The 27,424-nt window shown below is 36.1% G+C and overlaps 2 protein-coding genes across 4 annotated transcripts in view; one reads left to right on the top strand and one right to left on the bottom strand.

The window, feature by feature from the left end:
• The window catches only part of brat (tripartite motif-containing protein brain tumor), a 587,103-nt gene that overhangs the window by 230,512 nt on the left and 329,167 nt on the right, over nucleotides 1–27,424 (top strand). The gene's annotated exons all lie outside the window — the stretch shown is intronic.
• Nucleotides 5,973–7,109, bottom strand: LOC141485821 (ubiquitin carboxyl-terminal hydrolase 2-like). The gene has a single exon (XM_074183364.1). It carries the CDS (start codon nucleotides 6,864–6,866, stop codon nucleotides 5,973–5,975), a length of 894 nt encoding a protein of 297 aa, XP_074039465.1. The 5' UTR covers nucleotides 6,867–7,109.

Below are 27,424 nucleotides of genomic sequence, written 5' to 3'. Positions count from 1 at the left end.
CCACCAAAAGAGACCATGGTCGTGTGATTTAATTTAACTTGTTGCAACCGGACCAAACCATCACAGCAGAGTCCTATTATGAGGAAATCGATAAAATGTACCAGTGACAGCAGCAGCTGGTTCTGGTCAGCAGAAGAATTCCGATTCTGCTCTACAACAACACCTGTCCTCACGTTCACAAATCACCGTTTGTGAATCAAACGAGTTGAGCTAAACGTCCTGCTCCACCCACCCAACTCCCCAGACTTCTGTCTAGCCGACTAGCATTTTTTCAAGCACGTCGATGACTTTCTCACCGTTAGAACCTTGCTTGATGGAGAAAGGTTGCGATTGCATTGGTTTCGTTTTGCGTAGTGAATAACTTTGTACGTTAAGGTCAAATATTGTTTTGTATTGTCTGAAGGTAGATAGTTACTCACCGATTTCAAAATTAAAATCCAATAGTCAAATTTTTATTTGAGTGAATTTTATTATTGATCATTATTAATAGTTATGAACTGATGTAACACCATGAAAAAACGAATTCTTTGTTTTTGTAGTCTGGTTTTATGTAGCTGCCTTGCAGTGAAATACAGAGGATGAATCTCGTTTGTCGGTCAATGTCAAAGCTTGGCTTTGCAACCAAACGCCATGGAAACCTCGTTTATCTTTCAAGTAACACTTCATTGCGAAAATTTCACTGAACAGTTCACAAAACCGCAACACGTATTTTGCTATGCAAGCGTTATCATACTACAGTCGTATATAGCTCTCGCTATACAGTAGCTTCCTCAAACGTTTTCATAGTATATTTGCTTATATTTTTCGCTATATTATAGCTTCCTCAAGCGTTTTCATACCATGGTCGTATATAGCACTTGCTATACAATAGCTTCTTCAAGCGTTTTTATACCATGGTCGTATATAACTCTCGCTATACAGTAGCTTCCTTAAGCGTGTATAGTATGATTGTAATAGTTTTCGCTATATAATAGCTTCCTCAAGTGTTTTAATACCATGATCATTTATAGTTTTCGCTTTACAATTGCTTCTTCAAGCGTTCTCATACTATTGTCGTTTATAGCTCTTGCTTTAAAATAGCTTCGTCAAGCGTTTTCTTACTGTGATCGTATATACCTTTCGCTATACAATAGCTTCCTCATGGGTTTTCATACTATGGTCATTTATAGTTTTCGCTATACAATAGCTTCCCCAAGCGTGTTCATGTTATGGTCGTATAAAACTCTTGCTTCATATAAATGCTCCCTCAAGCATTTTCATAGTATACTTAGAAATGAGAAAGTCTCTCAACACACCTTCATCTCTATTTCTCCTTACTGGTAAGTCATAAGAAGCTAAAATTTGGTATATAGGTGCTTCTTAGGACTTAGTTGCGCAATTACGAAGGATTTTCAAATATTTCAACTGAGACGCCTCTCGTGGGGTGAAAGGGGAGCGTATACATATTTATGAAAATTACCTTTTCACCACTGTTTCTCTGTACCGCTATATTTTCGGATGCTAAAATTTTGAATGCTGGTTCGTTTCATGTTGTAGATGTACTTTAAGAAAAGATTTTGAAATATTCCAACTGGGACGCCAGCCTTGTGTCATACTATGGTCGTTTATAGTTTTCACAATAACTGCCTGAGGCGCTATCATACTATGGCCCTTTACAGCTCTCGTTTTACAATAGCTTCTTCAAACTAGAATGAATCTCATAATAATTCTATAAATGGCGCCTTCAAGAGAAAATGCCATCGAATTTGGCTTGCAAGTTGAGTGAAAAACAAAATTATAAAATGAATACTAGTACAATATTGAATTATAGTCAACTAGCGAATCTCCTGGATGTACACGCCAAATAATTCTTTTACAACCAGAACAGAGTCGATATATTCTGTTCTGCCAGTGTCTTCAATTCTTTACAGCATTTTCAGACCAGTCTCTTTGCCAGTGTCTGGAGTGTGATCTGACTGTCGGTGAACTGTGTTTTACATTAATGGTATTGCAATTTTCGTAGGGAGTTATCATTTCAAAACTCTGAACGATTCAACAAAAATACATTTTTGCAGTTCCCTCACGACCTACTTTTGAAAATGCTATAATGCAACGGGGACATTTTATGAATACGTTTTGAATACTTCAACATTGTGTGGCTGCTAATGAATTTTACTGCCCCTCCCTGAAAATGGCATCGTACAGACAATGCACCATTAATGAATTGATTATTAAATCTCCATTGAGTGAGTTCATTGTAACGCATGTGTCAACTAACGCGACCCTGTCAATCGTGTCGGGAGGGCTGCATAGCGACGAACTGCCATTTTATTGATTCAGAGATTTGGGTATCCGTTTTGTGTTTATCTGTTTTCGAACGTATGGATTCTGGTAATTGTTTTTATTACAGCCCTATTCGAACTAAATTTAACGCGAAATTCTTGTACAGTTTGAACGGACGCGTTTTCAGTAAATGAGGTTATAATAGAGTGATGTATATTTTCACTCCGAGATTTTTGTTTCACTTGAATTGAATGTAGTACTGATGTACTGATATGCAGATCTTGATTATCTATTCCTTTCATTAGTGTTTGTCTTTATTTCAACGACATTTCATTTGGAGTTTCCACTTTCGAGATTTCCCCTTCATCAATCATTTTAAAAGTTTACAGAAACATTTCGAGCTAAATAAAGATATATCGTCTCACACTCAGCAATATTATCAATGATCCTGAAAAAACGTTCCCTGCAAATGGCCGTTGATAGATATCTCTTGAATACTTTCTCCATCAACGCTGGTGTTCCCCAGGGATCCGTATTGCCTTCAACCCTCATTTTATTATATATCAACGACTTATTGGAAAAAGCAAGAATCCAATATAATGCTTTACTGATGACAGCACACTTGTCTCGTCATTCCATTTGGATTCCAGGACATCGGCTACGGAGGCACATCTTCACCGGCAGCAGGAGGTTGCATATCTTAATGAGGATCTAGAAGTGATTTCGAATTTAAGTGAAAGTAACCACGTACAATTCTTTGCCACAAAAACCCAGGCATCGGTTTTTTACAATTCCGCTTTCTGCTTCGATAAGTTTGTTGGGGGTTAAAACGGACACCAGTATGTCTTGGCACAATCATGTTTCTGGAATTGCAAAGGCTGCTTCTCAAAAGCTTGGAACACTGTTCCGAACCAGAAAATTGTACGCACCTCAGCAAGTTTTGATGCTTTATAAAGCTCAGATCAGACCTTCTTTGGAGTATTGTTCTCATGTATGGAGCTCCGCCCCTAAGCATACCCTGGAGCTGCTGGATTCCATCCAGAAAAGAGCCACAGGCCTCATTGGAGACTCGAAAATCCCCTTCAACCTTGATAGCCTAGAAAATCGAAGAAATGTTGGAGAATTGTCTCTCTTTTATAGATACTTTCACGGGAAGTGTTCAAGTAACGTCACATTTGATTCCACCAAGAGCGGTACATATGAGAAATACGCGACGGACTATGGCTGCTCATCGTTTTGAGGTTCAACTCAGTACACCTGGAACTTCACTGTTCAAGAACTCTTTCATATGGAAAACTGCGTTTATGTGGAATAAACTTCCTGAGAAAGTTTTTCCAACTGGATTCAATTTCCAGCAATTCAAATCTAATGTGAATCGCTACTTTCGCACAGGCACCGATCTGAGAGCGCCTGAACGATTTTCCTGTAGTGGTTATGTTCTGTCCCTGAAAAAAATGTCCTCATTGCCTTAGTCCTTTATTACCTAGAGTCCACATCACGGATGCTTGACTTGTTTCTGATGAGTTCTTGCAGTGCGGCTCAGTTTATTTTGGAAATTATAATACTTCAGAATTTCCAGCACTACTAAAATTTCTGAAAAGATATGAGTATACCAAGTATCCGAGGTGATTTCCAAGTGCTCTGGGAATTCTCCATTTCCTTCAAGGAAAACAACCCTGATTTATGGCCTCATTGCCTTTTTTTCAATGCAGTAGGAGAATAATCGATGAACTAAATGAAATGTGCTCATATGTAGATCCTAATTATCTATATATTTCATTAGTCTTCGTCGTTGTTCCAGCGACATTTCATTTGTTTTGAGTTTCCACTTTCGGAATTTCACAAAACAAAAAAATTTTGAGCCAAGTAGATATATCGGCTCACACTCAGTAAGGATATCTATGTCCTCATTGCTTTAGTCCCTTATTTTTGCTGAGTTTCCGCAGTCCCGGGTCAGTTTAGACTCGAAATTGTCAAACTTTAAGAGTTTCCAGGATGAAATATACCCAATGGATACCGATTTTAGGAATCTTCTACCCTGCTCATTAGTTGTTTGCCATATTCTTCTGGATGTGATTAGAGTTGTCCATAAATTACTATGTTGGATAGAATTGGAACCTCTGGCGTAAAATTAATCTAGAGAAAACACTTTTTTCATACCATAACAAAAACACTGTCTCTTGGCGCGTTTTTTGGTAACCAAGTTAGCACCATCAGGGAATGATGGAGTCTAGTCTTTATCATCTCCTGATGATAGTGGAACGCATATCGATGGAGAGTGTTCTTGTTCTGGTGTGTAAAAAGTGTTTTCTTCATAATCATAAATTGCTTGTCTCCTGTGGTCCACAGTCTAACATTCGTTCAAAGATTACCGAACTGTGTCTGTCTCTCTGTTGTTGCTCAAGCTGAACTATTCATTATACAATACTTACGTTCTTGTTTTTCGAATAGGAGATATTCCAGAAGTAGCTCCGAAATTGTTCGCTGGAAAATCTTCGCTGTGTCGAAGCAGATTTTTCTGACATGAATGTTTTTACTAGTGTGGATTTGATATCTCCACAATTTGTTCGTTGTTTTATACATATATAGAGCTGATGATCATGGTATAAATACAATTTTCGTTGTTTGTGATTTCTAAGTATTTTGGCAACCAGAACAGAGTCAATCTATTCTGCTCCGCTGGTGTCTTCAATTCTTCACGGCATTTTCACACCAGTCTCTATGCCAGTGTCTGGGATGCGGTCTGGCTATCGGTGAAAATATCCAATACTCTCTCTCTTCATAATTCATCCTAGAAGTATGTGTGTCGGTAGTGTAGACAAATGTTGAAGCAGCTCAACATCAGCAAAACTTCTGATCCTGATGAAGTACCTATCATCATTATTACCGAAAAATATGTCAATGACCTGCAACAATGATCAACTGACCGGATACCATCTACTTTACTGTAAGTGATATGAATAATCAGGGGAAAAGCTGTCAACACACTCCTACATATTTGGGATGCATCAACATTTAAAGCGATCAACCATATGATTGAAGAGGACAAAATTTGGGCTGGTAGGCCATTGTCGAATATAATTTGAAATATCAAACGTTTCGTCTGCTACTGCGGAAAAATCGTCAATGGCATATGCGTTGACTGCGAGGCTATATCTCGAAGTGTCAGTCGTTGCTGCGATCACGTAACCCATTTTTTCAGTTGTAGAATAAAGAACTAACAATACTGTATACTATGAACTATCTTCCCTGGAATTGAAATGGGCGGAACAATCAATTTATGTTCATGACACACATGTAAGGAATTTCAAAAGCACTTTGTTGAACCCATCATCTATATAATTTCGCTTCGCGTACTTGATTATGTTTCAGGTATTGCTACAGCTTTGTTGATTATGAGATATATCCAGCAATGGATCTCGTATTGTAATCATCCCGAAACAAAGACATAAACTAATTGGAAGGTGCGAAACCAGGAATCCCCGCTAACAGGAAACTGGAATTCTATATGCGGGAAATGCAACAATGGGCTTGTTTCGTGATTTTTGGTTTATAGTTTAGTTAGAAATATCAAATTGAAAAACAGTGCACTTTGTTTCAGTACCGTAGTTTTCCCGTAATTAATTTTTTTTATGAAAACAATTTTACTCAATAGAACATACAAATACAAATCAATTAACAGAATTTAAGAGAAAAGAGAAAAAAACACCTCAAGAGTGCTGCTTCGTTCTCTTTTGTTCATAAAAGAGGACATATGCCTCCTCACTCACAAGCGAATTAGGTGAAATAGGGCACACATTTGAATCGTTGTATTCATGCCACGTGCCACTATAAGGGTGTCTGCAATATGCTGTGTAATGGCCGTTGTAAGTAGTCCCACTGTGATTTGAAAGTGCATATAGATTATAACGACAAGGGGCCACATTGTCTGCTGCATAATTGCTCATATCCAATCCTTCTAAAGGAAAGTCGATGACAGCATTCAATTTGTCTCTGAATATTTCCGTTGGAGATAATCGTTTTAAATGAATTACTAAAATACTGGGAAATTTATGGATTGATAGGGACTGTGTGCATTTTCTTCTTTCCTTGCACCTCGAACACGTTGGTTTTTCATCTCCATCCAGAGTTTCCCCTCTTGTGAAGGAATCTAGGCATTGTGACAAACTCAATTGGTCAGTTCTTTGTGGTATGTCGAGAGACAAATCCCAGAAAGGATCGAAGGTTACTGAAGAGTGTCCACAGTGTGAGCACTTCATAGTGGATTTTAATTGACCAACGAAATTGTCTACAATTTTAGAGTTGTTTATGTTTAAATATCTCAGCCAGGACTCTTGCGCTTTTCCGGTGTCACTCAAATTTTCGTCAATCACCGTTAAGATCGGTTTAGGTTTCTCAGTAATTCTATTGAGGTCCTCATGTAAACCTTCTAAAAGATATCGAATGAATTCCTGAGCGTCTTGATGGGCAGATCCCATGAATCGAGGGGCAAATTTTTGAATCTGACTTTTCAAGTAAGCAGTGTTTATTACTCTATCAGATGAATCTTCTGACCACAATTCCCTGATAACTTCTGCGAACGCTTTGATTAAGGCACCTTTCATAGTAGAAATACTAGTATTGATATCTAGTATGTATCATTTTTTAAATATTCCAGCAACCATCTCGTGTTTGATAAACATTGAATTACACTGTTCATGTAACAGGTGTTTCCAATATTTAATTATTAAAAATCGAATGTGGTAGGCCGGTGACGTCACGGGCCTATTCCCGCTTCTTGTTCGATTGACCAATAGGAACAATAGAAATAATCAACATTGCCAAATCGTAAAATTTACGAAGCCTATAATTATCAATTTAAATATGAAAGTGTATATGAACCCGTTAAAGTTTCAAATAATAAAAAATTCTCCACATGGAACAAAATGTACACGAAAAATCATGTTTGGAAATGCGTTCTATATCTGAAATCAGTACACAAAGTCGAAAAATCACTTAATATTTACCTGAACTATGATTTTATGCATTATTTAATAATATACAGTTATAAAAATAAAAAAATGTAGCAAACTGGATTAAAGAATCATTTCAAATATTCAATTCATTCTACAATCCTCAATCTGTACGACTGCAATTTATTATAAAAAACCCATTTCTACATACATACCTCTTTCTAATATTGCTACTAAATTCAAGCGTTATAGGTTCGCTTGGGTAATCTGTTGAATTTTCCAAAACTCGAGAGGAAGGTTGAATGAGGTCAAGTATAGTCAGAATTGATTGTACTCGAACTGATCCAACAAAATCTTCTGAGGTAATGCCATTAATCATATGATAAAATTTAATGAAGTAAAATGAAAAGCATTTCATTTTTTTGTACAAATAATAATTCTTTTTGTTTCATACTTTCAGCAACAGTATTAACTCCAAATAATACTTTCTGTGGAGAATACTTGAAGTTGAAATAAAAAACTGTGTCATCAAATTCAATATTTTCGTTCCCCTTTCATTTATGGTCACTTTTTAGATGATTTCTATAAAGTCTTGAAAGAGTAGAAAGATTGTAGTGCTTTTTTTTCAATACTTTCATCCATTTTTTTCTCATCATTTTCTCCTTTGGGAACCTGAACTCATGAAATAACTCACCTATAAACCAATGCGCTTTCTGTTTTCTTGTGCCTTTCCGCACAATTAAAATCAGCACAAGAATGCACCATATTATTATTCAAATATATCTCTAAAACACTTTCAAAACATACACAAAGTAAACTCGATGAAGAAACGAATTGTTCCTACGCGAGTTTTCAGCTAAGAAAATGTTGAAACGCAATGTTGCAAAAACAAGCAGAATGGATCCGATAAGCCATACATTTTCAATGCCTAATAAACCAATAAATTGTGATATGGGTACTCCATTTTCCTGAGAAAATGAACGATCAATTAAAATTTTCTGTAATTTATTCATTCATTTTTTTAAGGATAAAGCCAGCAAACAAATAAAACACAAAATGGACAATAATATTTGCCTTGATAACTAATATAGTATAAGTTATATCTAAATATGATTCTAAATATAATTTAACAAGCTGTATTTTCAAATGGTTTTCGAATGCTCATGAACCCTAATAAAATAAATCAATTATGCATTCATGCCACCCACCAAAAATAAGAAATTCAACGTTACTGGTATATTAGCCATATTGTCATCCAGTCAGCCAGCCCCCTCTGTAGTGTATGCTCTTTCTAATGTCAATGATTTCCACACATACTTTCGTATTTTTGTTAAAATAATTTCAAAATGAATGCTGAGCCAGTGTTGTTAAAGCTGACTTCGACAACTTACCAAGAGTCGATTTTGAATTGATCGATGAATTTTACTTGAAAAATTCACAATACTTGGGTACCGAAATGAAGTATGAAAAATTTAAACGATAGGTGGTATGTTTAGTAGTTTCCTTTTATTTATGTGACATTCATTTCAGACTTTGTCTTTTATCGAAGGATGGACATTTTTTATTCAATTTCTATTTTAGCTCAGCCAACTGAAGAAAACCATAGATCTCTTAGAGTTTTTTGGAACACTAAAAAAGTTTTTGTCTGATATGGATGATCTGTTTCCACAACTAGGTATAAAACATATTTTACCCATTTTGGTGGTAGTAATGGTAAAATTCAATCCAAAAATTACCTGAAAAAATATTTTTTGGAATGACACGGAATATGCAGCAAAATAGGCACCCGCCGAGACCTACCTTTAACAAAAGTCTTCTTTAATAATTGTAACAGTTGTATTCACACCGGGTTGACAACAATACCAACAAAAATGGCATCTGTCAAATTGGATCATCAGATCTGTGATTGGATTTTATAAACCAATACACTTGGCAACTCCGCTCTAGACACGATCAATTTTATTGGTCAATAGACACGCGACCAATTAAAATTCTTGCTTTTCGAATTGTTCTTTTTTCTGCAAATATCTTGGGACCGATCAGGCTTGATAAGTATAATATACTCCTAACTCGATCAGTCTATAAGCAAACCAGTATCATTTTCCATAGCATAAAACAAGTCCATTCTCTGCTGAGTTCCATTTCCTTGAAGTCTCCACAATCTTGGAAAGTTTCAGTCCCTTGGATGAATTATGGACTTGTTTCTGCCCTTTTTCGTGATAGTGATAATAGCTATAGATCTTGAAAACAATATTTCATTTTAATGTCTAGTGTTTTTGTTGCCCCGTATCTCATTTCGTACTTTATGAATTGATACTGTTCATTTTTTCCAAATTTAAGTTTTTTGCTTCCCTTCAGCGATTTTAGGGAAATTTTTCTTTACGCAATGATAGTGTTAATGGACGCACTGTTCGACGTTGGTTTCGTTCCGGAGATTTTAGCTCCGAAGATGAGCCCTGTAATCCTACAGTAATCCAGGACGAGGATTTGAGAATACTGGTGAAGACCGATCCATCACAAACGATGCGTGAGTTGGCGGAAGGACTAGGCGTCAGCTACCATGCAATTTTTGATGGTTTGAAACGAATTGGAAAGGTCAAAAGCTCTGAAAGTTGGTGTCCTACGATTTGAACTATAGACGAAAATTGTCACGTTTCGAAGACTTTTTTTTACTGACGAAATTAATTGACTTATATTACATTGACACTGATTCAAATGGCGCATATTTCGATTAAATTGAATAAACATTCACTGAGATATCACTGTTTGAACTAGACTTCGATTGATGAGTATTCAAATACTGAAAAATCAAACAGTTGCGTGATAATAATAATAGTTCGAGGCTTTCAACAGAGAGCTTCGACAGCCTGAGCTCAATGAACTGCGCAACCCGATAACCCCGGATGACGTTCGAAGGGCCCTTGCAGGTTCCAAGAACTTTGCTGCTCCAGGCCTAGATGGGCTGAACACTTATTGGTGGAAAAAACTACCAAGCACCCACCGCCATCTGGCCAGAGTTTTCAACTCATGGCTGGACGGAGACCAGCCGATTCCGCATTGGTTTGTCGAGGGGCGGACCGTTCTTATCCCCAAAAGCAGAGATTTGTCGATTTCTGAGAATTACGGACCGATAACATGCTTGAATTCCTGTTATAACTTGTTCACAAGCATATTATACACACGAATACTCACCGCAGTTGACCGAGTGTTCGAACGGATATATGAGCAAAGAGGGTCGAAGAGAGGAGTCGCTGGAAGTGAAGAGAACCTGATCATCGATAGATGTGTAACGCAGGACTCTATACAATACAAGCGCAACCTCTCTATGGCCTTGCATTTGCTCAGATGCCTTGCGATACCCGACAAAATAGTGAGATACATTGAACCACTGATACCACTCTGGCGAACTCGCTTCACCATAACATCTGGTCAAGCCAGAGTCCAAACAGGGTGGGTCACTTTCAGAGGGTGGTATTGCAGGGCGATTTCCTCAGTCCCCTTCTCTTCTGCATCTCACTATCCGTTGCGCTCAGAAATACTCGAGGGTTTAACTGTGGCACCCCCGGAAACCAGAGGCACAAGGGCATTTGTTTTATATGGATGATCTTGAACTTTATGCCTCTGAAGGGAAGGATCTCCATCAGTCCTTGAGGGTGGTGAAAGAGTACACGCATGCTATCGGTATGAAATTCGGGATAGACAAATGTGCAATGGTCCATTTCAAAAGAGGACGATGCGGGGACTACGGAGAGAATGTACTGCTCGTAGATGGAAGAATCCTACACCATCTGGATGCCGGATAGACGTATACTTACCTCGCCACTCACAAGAGGTAACAGTAGTGAAGAACTCTCTCCGCGGCAAGTATCAGCACAAACTTCGACAGATCTGGTCATCGGAACTGTCGGGGAAGAACAAAGTTGCTTCAACAAATATGCTTTCCGTTCCAATCTCACTCTACTCGTTTGGAGTAGTGAAGTGGACTCGGGAGGAGCTGTATCAACTCGACGTAAAGACCCGAAAAACGATGCATCTCTATAGGAGTTTGCATCCCAAATCGTCCGTCCTACGGTTGTATTTCCCCCGACAACAGGGAGCCCGTGGACTTTTGAGTTTGGAGTGTCTACATGACAGAATGGTACTGGATATAGCCTGTAAAGTCGTCAGGAGTTCGGATCCCTTTTTTCTGCATGGTCTGTGACCACGAGAGAGCAGGAATTGGAGCATTTCTCTTCAGGGCAGCTGCCCGAGCAGCTGATGAACTCGGTTTAGTTTTCGACACTGAACGAGGTGACCACAACTCTGTGACCGAGTTGGAACCCGTTCAGCAAAAAGCCGCAGAGATCACGTTACTTCTGCAGAAACACAAGGATAAGCCAATGCTTGGGGTCTTCTTCAATAACATTGGAGACCTTCGCTTTCCTTAGGTCGAGTGGGCTGGAGTCGGAAACTGAGGGGTTCATCATGGCTTGCCAGGATGGTGTCTTCAACACCTTAGTCTACCGCAGTTGCGTGATGGGTATAGAGGTTCCTGATACAAGGTGTAGGGCCAGCCGCGAGGCGCCCGAGGCCCGGTGTTGCTCTACGCTTTGGGGATATTGAATCCGTTGTGGTTAACGAGAAGTGCCGAATTTATTGGAATTATTTGTTTCCCACCCTCAAGCTCATCCAAGCTAATAAGCCTGATGTAGTCCTTCTCGACCACCAGAGCAAGACGATATTTGTCATAGAGTTTTCAGCTCCTGGCGAGAATATCGTTCGAGAAGAGGAGGAGAAACGGATAAAATATCAAAATTTTCTCTTCGAACTCCGCAAACTCTATCCAGACCACTCGTGTCAAGATGGTTGTTCTGATTATTGGAGTCCTTGGTGGAATGATGCCCTATCTACTCTCGAATCTTAAAATCATACCGGCTTGCCGCACTAAGGCAGAAATCTTAGCCACACAGATGCAGAAGGCTGCCATTCTTGGCTCACTGCGCTTGCTCAGGGCACATGATTCTCGGACACAATGATCACTTACCCCACGGTGTGGGGAGTGATCATTGGTTGATAATGCTGGCGCGCCCTCCCGAATGTATCGGGGCTTCGGGGGATAGGGCCTGACCAGCGCACACTAAGGTGAAAACAAATAATAATAGTAATAATAAGATGCCTTTATTCATCATATTCAATGGTTTACAAATGCATGTTCAACAAGAATGATGAATGGGCGGGGTTCAGCTATTAAATCTGCTTTTAAACCCAACCTTGTATGTACACACGTAATCTATAAGATCGCATAAACCTTCAGTATTAATTTATCTGTATAAGTATAGTATAATAAATACAAGTAGGTGAAGAAAATAATGATAATAAAATTAATAAGTAAATTTAAAAAATAAATCTGTTTTTCCGTTAATCAGCTGTCGCCCCCACACGAACGACATCTCTCAGAAGTTGAGAAACTTGTGCGAGCTAAGGACTAACGAGGTCTTACCTCTTAACGTGTGATTCCTAACAAGGTTGCAAAATCATCCCAGCTTCAACCAGATGAATTCTCTCGAGAAAAATATCTGGTCGAGGCAGGAATCGATCCCACGTCCTTCCGATCGTGAGTCGGGTGCACTACCACCGCGGCCAATTCCATAAGTGGCTGTATAGTTGAATAATTGCATATCGTTAGAATTGGAGCCTGTTTGTACATGTGCCAAAAATCATTGCAAGAGTCATCAGATAGTAAAGACATCTATAACTTGTTCCAAGGACGACTTTCAAACGTTTTTTGAAATTTCACAAACTGAGGTCTTTGAGTTCATGGGGTAACCTATTGTATAGTTTTGCTGTATTGTATGAAAAACTACGTGTGTTCAATGCGGTTTTATGTTTCGGAATGAGCGGTAGATATTTATTACGCGAATCATTATTTCGCGCCAAAAAAAAATTCGCAAATATAATGGTGTTCCTGATGCTAAATTGTATGGGGCACAGTAAGAAGATGTGTTTCTCTCACTTGATTCATTATCAATGAGTTCATAGAATGAGTTACTGATACGGTCATACTTCCGTATACCGTATGCGAATCGAATACATCTATTTTGAATTTTTTGCAACCGGGTCTAGGGCCGGTCCTTAAATAATGCCCCAATACGCTAATCGTGAGAATATTAAAGACTCACATAGATTCAGTTTAACTTTTTTTGACTTCAAGTGCCTACTGGGGTATAGCTGCCGTAACACGTTATATGAGGCCTTACACAGCTGATTAACATGCTTTATGAATCTTAGGTCAGTATCGATCCAAAGACCCAAATTTTTGCTCTTATTTAAGAATTGAGTGGAACTGTTATTAATTCTTCTAGTAAGTGAGTTGGCGACGGAGTTTCTCTTTCCTTTGGAACCAAACAGCATCACTTGCCATTTTTTTCAATTGAGCTTCAAATTGTGTGCAAGAGATGCATCAGAGATGAGTTCCAAGTTTCTGTTTATAATATCCTCGGCAATGATGACTTCACTGAAACTGAACGACATGTATAATTGAGTGTAATCCACGTAATGGTGTATTTTGACTGATATGACGCACTTGTTGAAATCGGATATATAGAGAGCAAAGAGTAGAGGTCCCAAGACAGAGCCTTGTGGAACGCCATAATGTCTTCTTAACGAAGAATATTGTTCACCATTCAAATCGACTGTTAGTGCGTCCAGTTAAGTAACTCTCCAAGAGTGAAACTGCACCGTCAGAGAAGCCAAACTATTTCAATATCTTACATAAAACAGACGGGTCCAAAGTATCGAAAGCTTTACTAAAGTCTAACAGAATGAGACAGGTCAAAGTTCTCTCACCAATTGCTTTGAAAATATCATCGGTAATCAGAATCAATATTGTGGTTGTACTATATTGAGGACGGAATTTTCAGTCATAAGATTAGTCATACTAATATATCTCGTAACCTGTTTTTTAATTATCATTTCGAACGCTTTCGAGAGAGTTGGAAGAATACTGATTGGTCTTATATCAGACAGTTCTGCAGGATTACTACATTTAGCTAAAGGTACATTAAAGTGTTTCCACAGAGAGGGGAATATATTGGATTTGATGACAAAATTAAAAATATATGTAATATACTCCAATAAATGAGGTACTATCAAGTTAAGCATACGAACAGAGCTTTTGATTGTATTGATGCATTTCAAGACGGTTATCCGAATAAAAATGGCTCCATAGTCTATTCCAGTACTCTGAATCAACCCAAATTCACTTCCTGTTATTCTTTTACGTTTATTATAGTGAGATCTTAACAAGTTTGAAAATTTTGCTAAGAATGTTTCGACTAAAGTATATTTTTCTGAAAGCATTGAAAGATGATTGGGTTCATAACTCCAAATTTTTGGCTTTCTGCAGAATATTTACATTTGCAGTTTCTTCTTCTTTTTTTCTCGAATAATATAATTTCACATTTAAAACCCTTCAATTTCAAATCATGAACTGAAAGATACGATTATCTATAAACTTACAAAATGAGAGTATTGTTTTACCATAATTCGGCAATAGAAGTGTATTTCTCCGGCATTTTCTTGTTGCCTCGAAACGGTCTGAGAAAGAGGAATTCTTAAGTATTTGAAAATTTGAAATTTTCTTTGTATGCACTCGAGTACCCACCCTAATTTTATCTCATCAAAACATTTGAGAAACTGGGTTTTTTCCAGGTAGTTTTTCAGGTTTTATTCATGGAAAAAACTGGTTTGGATTTTTTTTATTTCAGAGATTCTGGTGATTGAAAATCATAAAAGTAAAAGGTTATACTGAAGCCTCTAGCGTAGAATAAATTCAGGAACAAGCACCTTCACCAGAACTTCCCTATTCTTCTCGACACGTGTTTCACCAACCAAGTTGGCGTCTTCAGGAAATGAGGAAAACTTAAGACGCCAACTTATGGTATTGAAGTTCTGGTGTTTGTTCAATTGCACTTTTCACTTTGTAAATCATTTCAGTATGAAATAATGAAATATTTTCGAAAAATTATTCAGATTTAGTCACCCTGTGACTTGAGTCACTGAGTCTGACAAGGGAAATTCCACTGTAATAAAAAAAAATAATAATAGAAAGTTGTAACTAATTTTCTTGAATAAAAAGGGATTATTCTGCAATGATTTGATAAATTAAATATAAAAAAATTAAAAAATCAAGTAATATAAAAATTAAAGACGAATTGAAATAGTAAACTCAAATTCTCTGCACACGTTTGAATAAAATATGCATATGTCAAACTCTTACATTTACTTCAAACGAATATCTATTATTAATTGAAGAATATTATCATGTTACAGTACAATTCCATATTAGTGGGCACTAAATTTTAAGAAATATCATTGCATTGAAACGAAAATATTGTTTTCAAGGTTTTGATTCTGTATATTTTATCATCATCATCATATATTTTTCCTCATATGTTTAGTATAATTTACGTACGCCACTGCAAGAGACAGATTAAGTCAAAAACGTCAGTCATTTATGAGAATTTAGTGCCTACTATTTTGGAACTATTGTATATTTATTTGGTTTTTGATAGAAATTATTATTTGTGTGGGGAGTTTGGATAGTTTATCATAACGCCTTTCTCATTATCTCAATTTCTTCAAATATGTGCCTATTCTTAACGATTTCATGCAATTTCCAGTATCTTTTCAATAAAGTTTTCGTTTTACTAATTGCATCGCTTCTCAGGAAATACTGATTCATTAATTGATAACTTTTCCGAACTTCTCTTAAAGTCCCTTCGTCAGTTGCAATCCTAACTATCTTTCCAGTCAAAACTTTTTAATCACTGCTACTGTCGTAACGAAGTAGTTTTTGTTTTACAATTTTATGTTGGACAGACTCGATTCATTTAGGTGTAGCTTTTGAAATTATCTGTCTCAATTCTGTATCTTCAATGCGATGGCCTTTTTGATTGTGTTCAATTTGTTATATGCTATAAGAATCCGTATTGTTTATATTTTTTCATATTCATTTATTGAGTGGTTTGAATTATGACTGTGATTTGGAAATTTTCGAAAATAATATAATAATAATTCTAGATTTAAATAGTTCACGACTCTTTACTCTTTATATTCCTTATACATTCATGTAAAACTATTTACTAGTATTCACTGTAAGATTTTCAGTATAAAAGATTTATAAAACCGCAATACGTGTTTCGCTGTACAACAGTTTCCTCAAGTAGGAATGAAGAAGCTGTTGTCGAAATTTATCTTATTTTGTGGGGAAGTATTGGGTATTAGGAAATCTCCCAAAGAAAGTTAGTAAGAACAGAATTTATTCATTTGAAGGTGGTTGACAATGTTCCGCTCAGACCGAGCATTATCACCAGAGATTCAGCCACTCAGAATTTGTCCAGATTTTACTACCAATAATCAAACCACTGCAAGGAAAAACATCATCTTTTGTGGTTTGAAACTCTGACCATTGAACAAGCCCATAAGAAGCCCCGAGTCTGGTTGAGATACGTGGACGACACCTTCATGATATGGAACCATGGGAATGCAGAACTAGACACATCAACAACGTAAGTCCTTCCATCACTTTCACAAAGGAGAAGGAAGTCCACAAAGAATTGCCATTCTTAGACGTATTGGTGAAGAGGACCGACACTAAATGGGAAACATCTGTATATCGAAAACCTTCTCACACGGGATAGTATTTGAACTAGGAATCCAACCACCATCAATCGACTAAGAGAGGAATCATCAATACTTTACTAGACCGTGCTTTTGGGCTCTGTAATACAAAAGGTCTCGAAAAAGAACTAAGCATCAACAAAAATGACTTTCAACAGAATGATCACTCCATAGTGATGGTGGAACAGGCTTTAGGTAGAAGACAACAAGACTCCACAAGGAAGATAAGCCGCCACAACCAGTACTTGTACTTCCCTACATCAGAGAATTGTCGAAAAGGATAAGAAGGATTAGGTCCAAGAATTGCATTTACCGGATACTCTGCGAGTGCGGAGAATCATACATCGGTGAAACTAAGAGGTCATTGATATTTCGCATTGCCGAGCACAAGAAACACACACAGCGAGGAGAAACCAGCAAATCCGGAATAGCAGAGCATGTTTGGACTCATCAACATAACATCAAGTGGGCTCAAGCTGAAATCATCTACAAGGAGGAACACTAGTTCAGGAAAAAAAATTAAGAAGCCGCTTATATGCTGTCCAATAACGCATGTAGCCAAGCTAGCATAGAAATACGTAACATATAGAAACCTCTAATCAAGCAAAACACGACCAACTCCCGCCAAACGGTCAGCTCCTGCTAAAAACTAATGAAGCAGAGAGTGGGAAGAGGGGATAGATGAAAGCAGTCGAATGACTAAAAATATATCCCTTTCAAATCAGTCGAATGACCTATAAATAGTAAGAATCTTTTAATTTTATATTTTTATTTTTCGTTTATTGTTATTAATTTTTTTTAGCTCGTGTTGATAGTTCCATTTTTTTTATTTGTTTGGTTGATGCTTGTATGTTATTTTATTGTTATTACAGTTTTTCGCTTAATACTATTTTTTTGATTTGTTTGGTTGTTGCTTGTATGTTATTTCATTGTTATTTCAGTTTTTTGCTTAATAACATTGTTATTTTTCCGCTATTTTTTTTTAATTTTTACAGATTTTTTCAGGGATGTCAAATCAATTTATATCATATTATACAATGGAAGTCCGAACTGATGAAAAGAATTATTTCACTTATATATAAAAATCTGTTTAATGGGGCCTTCCCTTCTAATTAAAAATTGTGCCAATTACGTAGGTATATATGTTTTTCAATTAACCTGGAAATCAATTGATAAACAGTAAAATAAATGAACCGATTTGAATTCTTCATCAATACTTCATTTTATAATGCATTCCAATAATTCATTCAAGGAAATGTATTTCAAATAATTATACCCGCTACTTAGTAATCCAATTTCACTTTACTGTTTCATTGTATACTATCGAAGACGATAGAAGTGAAAGGAGCCTGGAAGGATGCGTGACTTAACTCCACAAAAGAATCCAGAGGGTCAGTTATGTAATATAGAGTTCATCGTCGTTAAAATGAGAGTTCCTCCTACACCGCGAAAGTAGGCCGTTGTTTTCATAGTCCATGGGCCATGAGCATCGATTATACATTTCTAATAATGTGATTTTCCATATTTACCGCAGAACCTACTGGAAACACTACATCAATTTCAGCTAGGTTATAGTTTTTATGTACATTTAAACGAACCATCAAGTTGCTTAAAGATAGTTATTGAATGATTGTAAAATTGATGCCTAGTATTACTAGGCATCAATATTACAAAAAATTATTCAATACCAAACCTCCAGTTTGACTTTTGTACATTTCAATGTTCATGAAAAAGCATCTGTTTCGAAAATACTCTTTATTTTCTGGCACCGTTTCCTCACTCATTTCTTGATTGGGAGCAAAAAGAGGTACATGTGCCCAGTTGGAATGACTAGCTCTTGATTGCCGGCGGCAAGGGCGCCGGTCGTTTCTTGATTTTTTATAAAAATACAATTATAGGTGCTGAAAATGGTTACCAAATTCTAAACTTTCATTTGAACGCCATCTACAGAAGTTTCTAGAAATACTGTACCCCTTTTCAACACCTGTCACTGTAGACCAACTTAGTTACACTGGGATATGTACCACTAATAAAACAAAGAATAAGGTTTCTTTCGGAGATTCAATAAGAGTTTTGCATTCCCAACCTTGAAATGAATGAGTTAAACTACTTAATTATCACACATAAATTGTCACTAGATAAACAGATCAGAGTGTCAAGGTTTTATTTCTGTGCTCTCCATTGATGGCTTCAATAGGAAATATAACAAAGTACAGGATCTTAACCAAGAGTTTATTGCACTTAACCTCACAACTTCTAATCGAAATCCTATTTCCAGAAACCATTAAAGAAACTCATGGCTGCTGTCTCACACTCCTCCAAATAGACTCATCTGATTCTTAATATCTGGGATTTCGGCAGTCTCCAGCATATCCAAGACGATCTCTTCGTCGTGTCCAATTTATTCCTGCTTCTATGCTATTAGTGGTTCTTTTACTTCTGTGCTCGTATGCTTTTTATGCTTCTACGTTTTCTGTAATCTTGATGATATTGAAGATTTTTATGATCCAGATTATTTTGCTTTTTATGATGTTATTAACGATTTTTGCCTGGCGGAAGTCAAAAGTTGCAATTTATTCTTATGGATTCTCAAAAATTTCACTTCGTGTTCTCTATATGAAGTCAGGCACAGAAAAGACCCTTTCAGAAGTTCATCTTTTACACATTGAATTGGTGTCGGGTCAAAGTTCAGGCAACACTACCACCTGTTACATCCGTTATATCATCCACAGGAAGGCCATAGCGATTCCAAGTATGGCACTTCTAAAAGAAGATATCTCTATCTATACCTCACTTTTTTCAAGGACAGAACACAAGCACTACAAGAAAATCCTTAAGACGCTCTAACAGTAATACCTGTGCGATAGTAGCGATTCACATTTCATTTGAATCGCTTGAGATTAAATTCATTTGAAAAAACGTTCTTAGGAAGTTTATTCCACATAATCATAGTTTATCGAATGAATGAGTTTTAGGCAGGGAAGTTCGAAGTGTACTGAGTTGATCCTAAAATCAATTAGCAGGCACAGTCCGTTGCGTATTTCTGATATGTACCGCCCTTGGTGAATCTTAGGTCAGTATCGATCCAAACACCCAAACTTTTGATCTCATTTACGAATTGAATGGAACCGTTATCAATTCTTCTAGTAAGTGAGCTGGCGACGGAGTTTCTCTTTCCTTTGGAACCAAACAGCTCACTTGCGATTTTTTTCAATTGGGCTTCAAATTGTGTGCAAGAGATGCATCAAAGATGAGTTTCAAGTTTCTGTTTATGATATCCTCGGCAATGATGACATCACTGAAACTGAACGACATGTATAATTGACTGTTAACCACGTAATGGGGTATTTTGATTCATCTGACGTACTCGTTGAAATCGGATATATAGAGAGTGAAGAGAAAAGGTCCCAAAACAGAGCCTTGTGGAATGTCATAATGTCTTCTTAAGGAAGAAGATTGTTCACCATTCAAATTGACAGTTTGAGTTCGTCCAGTTAAGTAACTCTCCAGGAGTGAAACTGCACCGCCAGAGAAGCTGAAATATTCCAGTTTCTTATATAAAATAGACGGGTCCAAAGTATCGAAAGTTTAATAGAATGAGACAGGTCAAATTTTTCTCACCAATTGTATTGAGGACGGAATCTTCAGTCATAAGATTAGTCATACTAATATATCTCGTAACCTGTTCTTTAATTATCATTTCGAACGCTTTCGAGAGAGTTGGAAGAATACTGATTGGTCTTATATCAGACAGTTCTGCAGGATTATTACATTTAGCTAAAGGTCTGACATTAACGTGTTTTCACAGAGAGGGGAATATATTGGATTTGATGACAAAGTCAAAAATATATGTTATATGCTCCAATAAATGAGGTACTATCAAGTTTAGCATGCGAATAGAGATTTCATCAGACCCTACAGCATTGCTTTTGATTGTATTGATGCGGAAGTCAAAAGTTGCAATTTATTCTTATGGATTCTCAAAAATTTCACTACGTGTTCTCTATATGAAGTCAGGCACAGAAAATCCTCTTTCAGAAGTTCATCCTTTACACATTGAATTTGTTGATCCTAAAATCAATGAGCAGCCACAGCTCGTCGCGTATTTCTGATATGTACCGCCCTTGGTGGAATCAAACGTGCCAAGCCACTTGAACACCTCCCGTGAAAGTATCTATAAAAGAGAGACAAATTTCCAACGGTGAACGGTTTATTTTGATCTTGATTGCTTTCTTCCTTCCTTCAAAAGTCTTCCATTTTTTTAAGGATGGAGATTTAGAAGTAAAAGATTCGTTCAGGAAAGTGACTATAAAACAAATATTTCCTCTGTGCAAGTCATAAACTTGAATTATGGTTATCAATCGATTTGAATTTTGGTGTTATTATTCTCGGTGGATTAGAGGAATTCCATAGATTGTTATGTCCATTTCAGTTATTGAATACTTTTGTTTATCTTTCGAAATCAAAACGTTGACACTCAAATTATCACATAACTTTCTACTCCAGTTTTTCCAAAATCTGACCGAGCCCACAGACCAACAATTCAAACTAATGAAAAAAATCTCCTTGCAATAGTGAACGTGGAAGCAGATTATACTGTAAATGAAAGTGCAGCCATCATGTAACATAATAAGCGACGATTTATGTATGTATATCAAATCAAGGTAAGACTAGGGATCTCATTGTTTTCACTTCCAAACAAAATGAATTTACATTTTTAGTGCTGGCCCAATAAACAATTTTCGCAATTTAGCAACTTCCTGTATTTTTGCAACATCGTGCTTGGTAAATGATTTCGCCTTTCTAACGAAGTATAGTTCAATATTGAAGATAAGAAAAATATAATGAGGGAAGTGAACGCAATCAAGTTTTTAAATAACTTTCAAACAGCGGTGTAACAAAATATCGAATATAAACAAATTCCAGATGATTACCAGACATCATCTTTTGACGTATAAAACACCAAGATGCACTTTTGAAGCTGTCAAGTCAGTAAATTTTGTGGGTTTAACTTCTTGGTCGATTCAATTTTTCATGATTGGTAATGGGAAATTCTTCCAATCATGTACGGAAAATATTTTGGTGATTGTTGTAAGGAATCAACGTAACAGAAACATTAGTAAAACGCTTCACAGCACGTGAAAGTTAATAATTTGAAAGACGTGGAATATCATTCATTATAGCTTTAATCTTCTTGATGTAGATGTTTAGAATCGACATGTTGCAGTTATAAAATTTAATATCCGCTTCCTAGTGCTTTATATATCTTAAAATAACATCTGTGGTTTGGACCTTTCCAATTCTATGATTTGTTCAGTGACAACAAAAAGGAGAGTTAGGTAATCAATATATTTTGATGATACCTAAGAATTGATAAAGTTCAAGTAAACGATATAGTGCAACCTACCTTTGATAATATAGTTAGGGAGCTAACTTTTTCGTTTTTCAATAATCATTTCTGATTATATATAATATAATATAATGAGATTTTATAAAACATATGAAATAAAAAAATATATAACAATATTTATAGCAAATATTTCGTTTATATAGGTGAGTGGGAAAGTAGGGATTCAAATAACAGGGTGATAAATGAAAATACTTCTGAATAATACCATATAGTGTTTTTCAACTGAAATTACTGTTTTAGACTTTTTCTATCAGCCTTCTTTGGTAATATTAGATACTTCTTCTTTAATTAGCTCATTACCTTTTTATGAAATTTTGGAAAATTATTTTTTACGCCTCATGCTTTGTTTCAACTTTCTCCAAATCAACTCGATGGGATTGAAAATACAAAACTAGGGAGGAAGTCTCAGTATTTTCAGCAATACTCTCAAGGGCATACATTTTTTCAAATGTTTTTGTCTATAAAACTGTAAGTAGTTGGTGTTTGGTATAGTAATTTTCAAAATACAAATAGTTATCCTTTGAAAAACTTTGTATTTCATCTTTTCTCGAATTTTTATTCGGTACTTTGATGAGTTGTTGCTAATGATAGGAAGCGTTGTCAAGAACTATTACACTACTCGAATCCAAATTTGGGATCAATGTATTTTCAAACCATTCTTCGAAAATATCAGCTTCCATGTTCTTATGATAGTCAACATTGCAGTCTTCAAATTTTTTTCCATATAATTTCAAAGAATTCGGATTCCTTCCTCCACAATGCAGATTGATTAGTCGCGATCCTTTGTTTGCAGGCATGTTAGACGTACACATTCTCGAACCATCGAGCCACCCTTTCGTAACTGTGTCATGAGTGTCATACCAAGCTTCGTCCAAATAGAAAATTTGCCGTTTTTCTTGTCTATATTCAGTTATTTGTTCTAAGTATTTGTTACGCAATTCCACTATTCTTCTGCTTTCCATAACTGCTTGACGTATGTATATTATTTTAAATCGAAATCCTAGTTTCTTTATCCAATTCTGAAGAGTTTTGTCACAGCAGCTCACGTTATGGCCGGAAGTATTCAATTTCTTCCATATGATTTCAGTTGTAGGAATCTCTTTGCTTTTGTAACAGTCGTATATTGTTTTTTTCAATGATTTATTAGATGAACATCTGAAGGTTTTGGTAATCCTGAGTCACATCGCGTCTTGCGTTCATAAGGTTTGTTTTTGACTATTTTACATACAATTAAGAAAGGAATTTCGGTCAAATCTGATGTTTGTAATAGTTTGATTACCTCGAAACCAAACTTGAGATGTAGATTCTTATATACATTGAAACATACTCTCTTTGTTTCGATATTCAAATGCATCCGAGTCTTATTCACTGGTATCTCTTTTTCGCATTGTTTACCATCGCTATTGGAATCACTACACTGGAAAAAGTCTGCGTTGTTATCACACTCGTTATTACTATAAGTACTTGTCCAAGGACGCCACATTTTAAACAGATAACAAAAATTCTAGGTAATTATAACTGCACCAATATCAAATTTCAACTCTCAAATCGCGATCAGTTGCTGCACTGAACGCGACGGCGTTAACATCCTCGCATTCTCCAATTTCAATTCGTCACCGTAACATGACTTCAAATTTAATTTCATGACTCTTCAGCTAATCATAAATCTCTGTTAGTAAAAATTACTCAATACGAACCGCCAAGTCTACATTCCACGTGGGGACTAGTTTCTTGTTAGTTCATTTTTATATATTGCTTTTTTGGCCTTTTAGTGTGCCGACAACTTTAAGAGTACACATTATCGTTTACTCCGACTATAACCATACAAATATCTATGAGACACGTAAAAAAACTCCAATATCTGCCGCAAAATGACTCAAAAAAAAATGTCCATACATAACACAACTGAACCACTTTTTGCCCATTTCATCAACCAACTTGACATTATCAGAAGCGTGAAGTGATCGATGATTTGAAGACCAGTTTTTGAAATAATGGATGGAAATTTTTTGAACAGGCTCAGACTTCACTATATATTTTTAATTTCAATTTAAAGTATTTCTCTCAGCTTGCAATAGCGCACTGTTTAAAAAATAAGATGAATGTTGAAATTTCGCGAGCCAAGTGCATTCAATTAGAGTTTTTCTCATTTTTTCATGTTAGTACACTCGCCTCGACCATTTATTCATAGTTTCAGCTGTTCAGCATGTTTATTTTGTTGGTGAAAGGCATAAAAGTTAGATGTGTTTTGCGTGTGCGGCTATTTTCCGCTATCGAAAAAAAATAAATGAAAGAATTCACATAATTTTTTTTGTAAAAAATAGAATCAAGTGCTCAGAAATATTCGAAATGTTGACAGTGGCATACGGTGAATGTACTCTGGACCAGGAAAATGTTTATGGCGGATACATGCTGTTCACAAAAGGTCGAGAAAATGTGAATGACGAGAAAGTAAAAAAAATTGTTATGGAGAATCATCGAATCAATATTAGATAAGTTGTTGAGGATTTCGGTATATCGGTTTGCTCAAGTCATGCTATTTTTTCGTAAATTTTGGTCATGCAGCATGTGGCAGCGACGTTCGTTCCAAAATTGCTGAATTTTGACAAATAAAATCGTCGCATGAGCATCATTCAGGAATTGTTGAATGACATCAACGACGAGCCAGATTTACTCAAAAGGGTCATAACTGGCGACGAATCATGAGTTTGTGGTTATGACATCAAAACCAATGACCAATCGTCCCAATGGAGGGGACCAAGAGAGCCAAGACCAAAAATGCACACCATGTCAAACCTCTGAGGAAGCTAGCCACTTGCGCCAGTGAAACGTCCGGATGAAATTCCAATCATCGATACCAGTGTAAAGACAGCCATGGAATTCAGCCACGAATTGAAGGAATTTACCATTAACGAAAAGGAGTGCGCCAAGCCACCATTGGTCGTTGAAATTTATTGCTGGCCATGAAAAGTTGTCTTTTATAACAATAATTTCATGACCAGGTATGGAAATTTTCACATGAAACGATAGTTTTTAACGTTTTCAATAATACCTTTACAGTCCTCGATTTTGTCGCGAAAAAGAACATTCCCTGTAACCCCTTCCATCATTTCGATTGAAAAAACATATCTTTTGAAAAATTTGTGCTGCTGGGGATATTTTCACACAAAACGATAGTATTCGACGTATTCTATGATATCTATATGGTCCTCGACTTTGTCGCGGAAAAATACACCACCTGCAACCCCTTTCATCGTTTTGATAAAAAAATCATATCTTCTGAAAAGTATATGCTGCTGGGCTTATTTCCACATAAAACCAAAGTATTCGGCGTATTCTATGATACCTATATGGTCTTCGATTTTGTCGCGGAAAAATGCACCCACTGCAACACTTTCAATCATTTTGGTAAAAAAAATCATATCTTTTTAAAAATTTGTGCTGATGAGAATATTTTCACATTTTTCAAAATATATGATTTTTTTTAACAAAATGATAGGAGGGGTTACAGGAGGTGTATTTTTCCGCGACAAAAATGAGGACTATGAAGGTATTATAGAATACGCCGAATACCTTAGTTTTATGTGAATATATGCCCAGCAGCACAAATTTTTCAAAAGATAGGATTTTTTCAATCCAAATGATGGAAGGGGTTACAGGGGATGTATTTTTCCGCGACTAAATCGAGGACCATAAAGGTATCATAGAATACGCCGAATACCTTCGTTTTATGTGAAAATATTCCTAGCAGCACACATTTTTCAAAAGATATGATTTTTTTCATCGAAATGATTGAAGTGGTTGCAGGTGGTGTATTTTTCCACGACAAAATCTAGGAATATGTATGTATCCTAGAATAAGCCGAATACTTTCGTTTTATGTGAAAATATCCCCAACAGCACAAATTTTTCAAAAGATATGATTGTTTCAATCAAAATGATGGAAGGAGTAACAGGGAATGTTTTTTTTTCGCGACAAAATCGAGGACTGTAAATGTATTATTGAAAACGTTGAAAACCATCGTTTCATGTGAACATTTCCATGACTGGCCATGAAATTATTGTTATAAAAGACAACTTTTCATGGCTAGCAATGTATTTTATCGACCAATGGTGGCTTGGCGCACTCCTTTCCGTTAATGGTAAATTCCTCCAATTCGTGGCTGAAACACATGGCTGTCTTCACACTGGTAAAATCGATGGACTTTAAAAAATCTAAAAATAGTGACACTGGAAACCTCGGCCGGTAAAGTTAGGAAGGGTGCCACAATAAAACCTTGCGGATTGGAGTCTCTAATAGACAGTCTCCTCTCTTCAAATTAATGATAATGTATTTGACAGTAAAACATGACGATAATATCAGAATAAAATTTAATGAATATTTGGAATACACGAATGAACTTGAACGAATAATAAGATGAATCACAGCGAGAAATAATTCACAAATAGTCCAGTCATTATAGTAAGTTCACGTCGGAATTTGAGATACCCCGCTGTAAGTCTGTAAATACTTGTATATTGACACCCTAAAAGTTGTCTGAAAACCTACATGTGGTAGGGTGTACGCAACTATTAAATTTCAAGGTCAAAGGTCACAAAAATCGGTTTTTTGCGCTTTTTTTGTAAATATCTAATTTCCTATGAGTTTTTTGGCATTTTTATTTATTATCAATATTGTAGAATACCAAATTCTCTACCTCCGGTCGAAAGCGCGCCATATATAGTTGATGAACTATCGATACATCAATGATTGTAAATATTTGTCAATTTTTATAAACTATTATATTATATTTTATCATTTTTTTCCTAACCTATCCACTTTTTATTCAGTAATAATTTATTCAACAACACTTACCTGCCCATGTAATTGCAGAATTGTTAATGAAAATATAGGAATTATATTTGAGTTTTAACCTAATTAATAACTTCCTACATGATGAAAAAAAAAACAAATAAATTATGAATTAATCTTTTTATTGAAAAATATTGAATACATTTATTTTTATTAAAAGTAAAAAAATGGAATAAAGTGTACAAAAACTACAATTTATAATTTTAATCATCTTCTTTCTCTTCATCGTCTTCTTCCGGCTGCTGGTAAATTTCAAACTAGTCTTCATTATCGTCTTCAACGACATTTG

The sequence above is a fragment of the Leptinotarsa decemlineata genome, unplaced genomic scaffold, assembly GCF_025532065.1.
Source record: "Leptinotarsa decemlineata unplaced genomic scaffold, Ldec_3_MD MMD2_tig00026336_RagTag_RagTag, whole genome shotgun sequence".
NCBI classification, from domain to species: Eukaryota; Metazoa; Arthropoda; class Insecta; order Coleoptera; family Chrysomelidae; genus Leptinotarsa; species Leptinotarsa decemlineata.
The sequence above is the reverse complement of the archived record's forward strand: the minus strand, read 5'-3'. Positions and strand labels throughout refer to the sequence as shown.

Coding starts and splice junctions, on each gene's coding strand:
- LOC141485821 (XM_074183364.1), bottom strand. CDS start 6,866: ATGAAAGGTGCCTTAATCAAAGCGTTCGCAGAAGTTATCAGGGAATTG.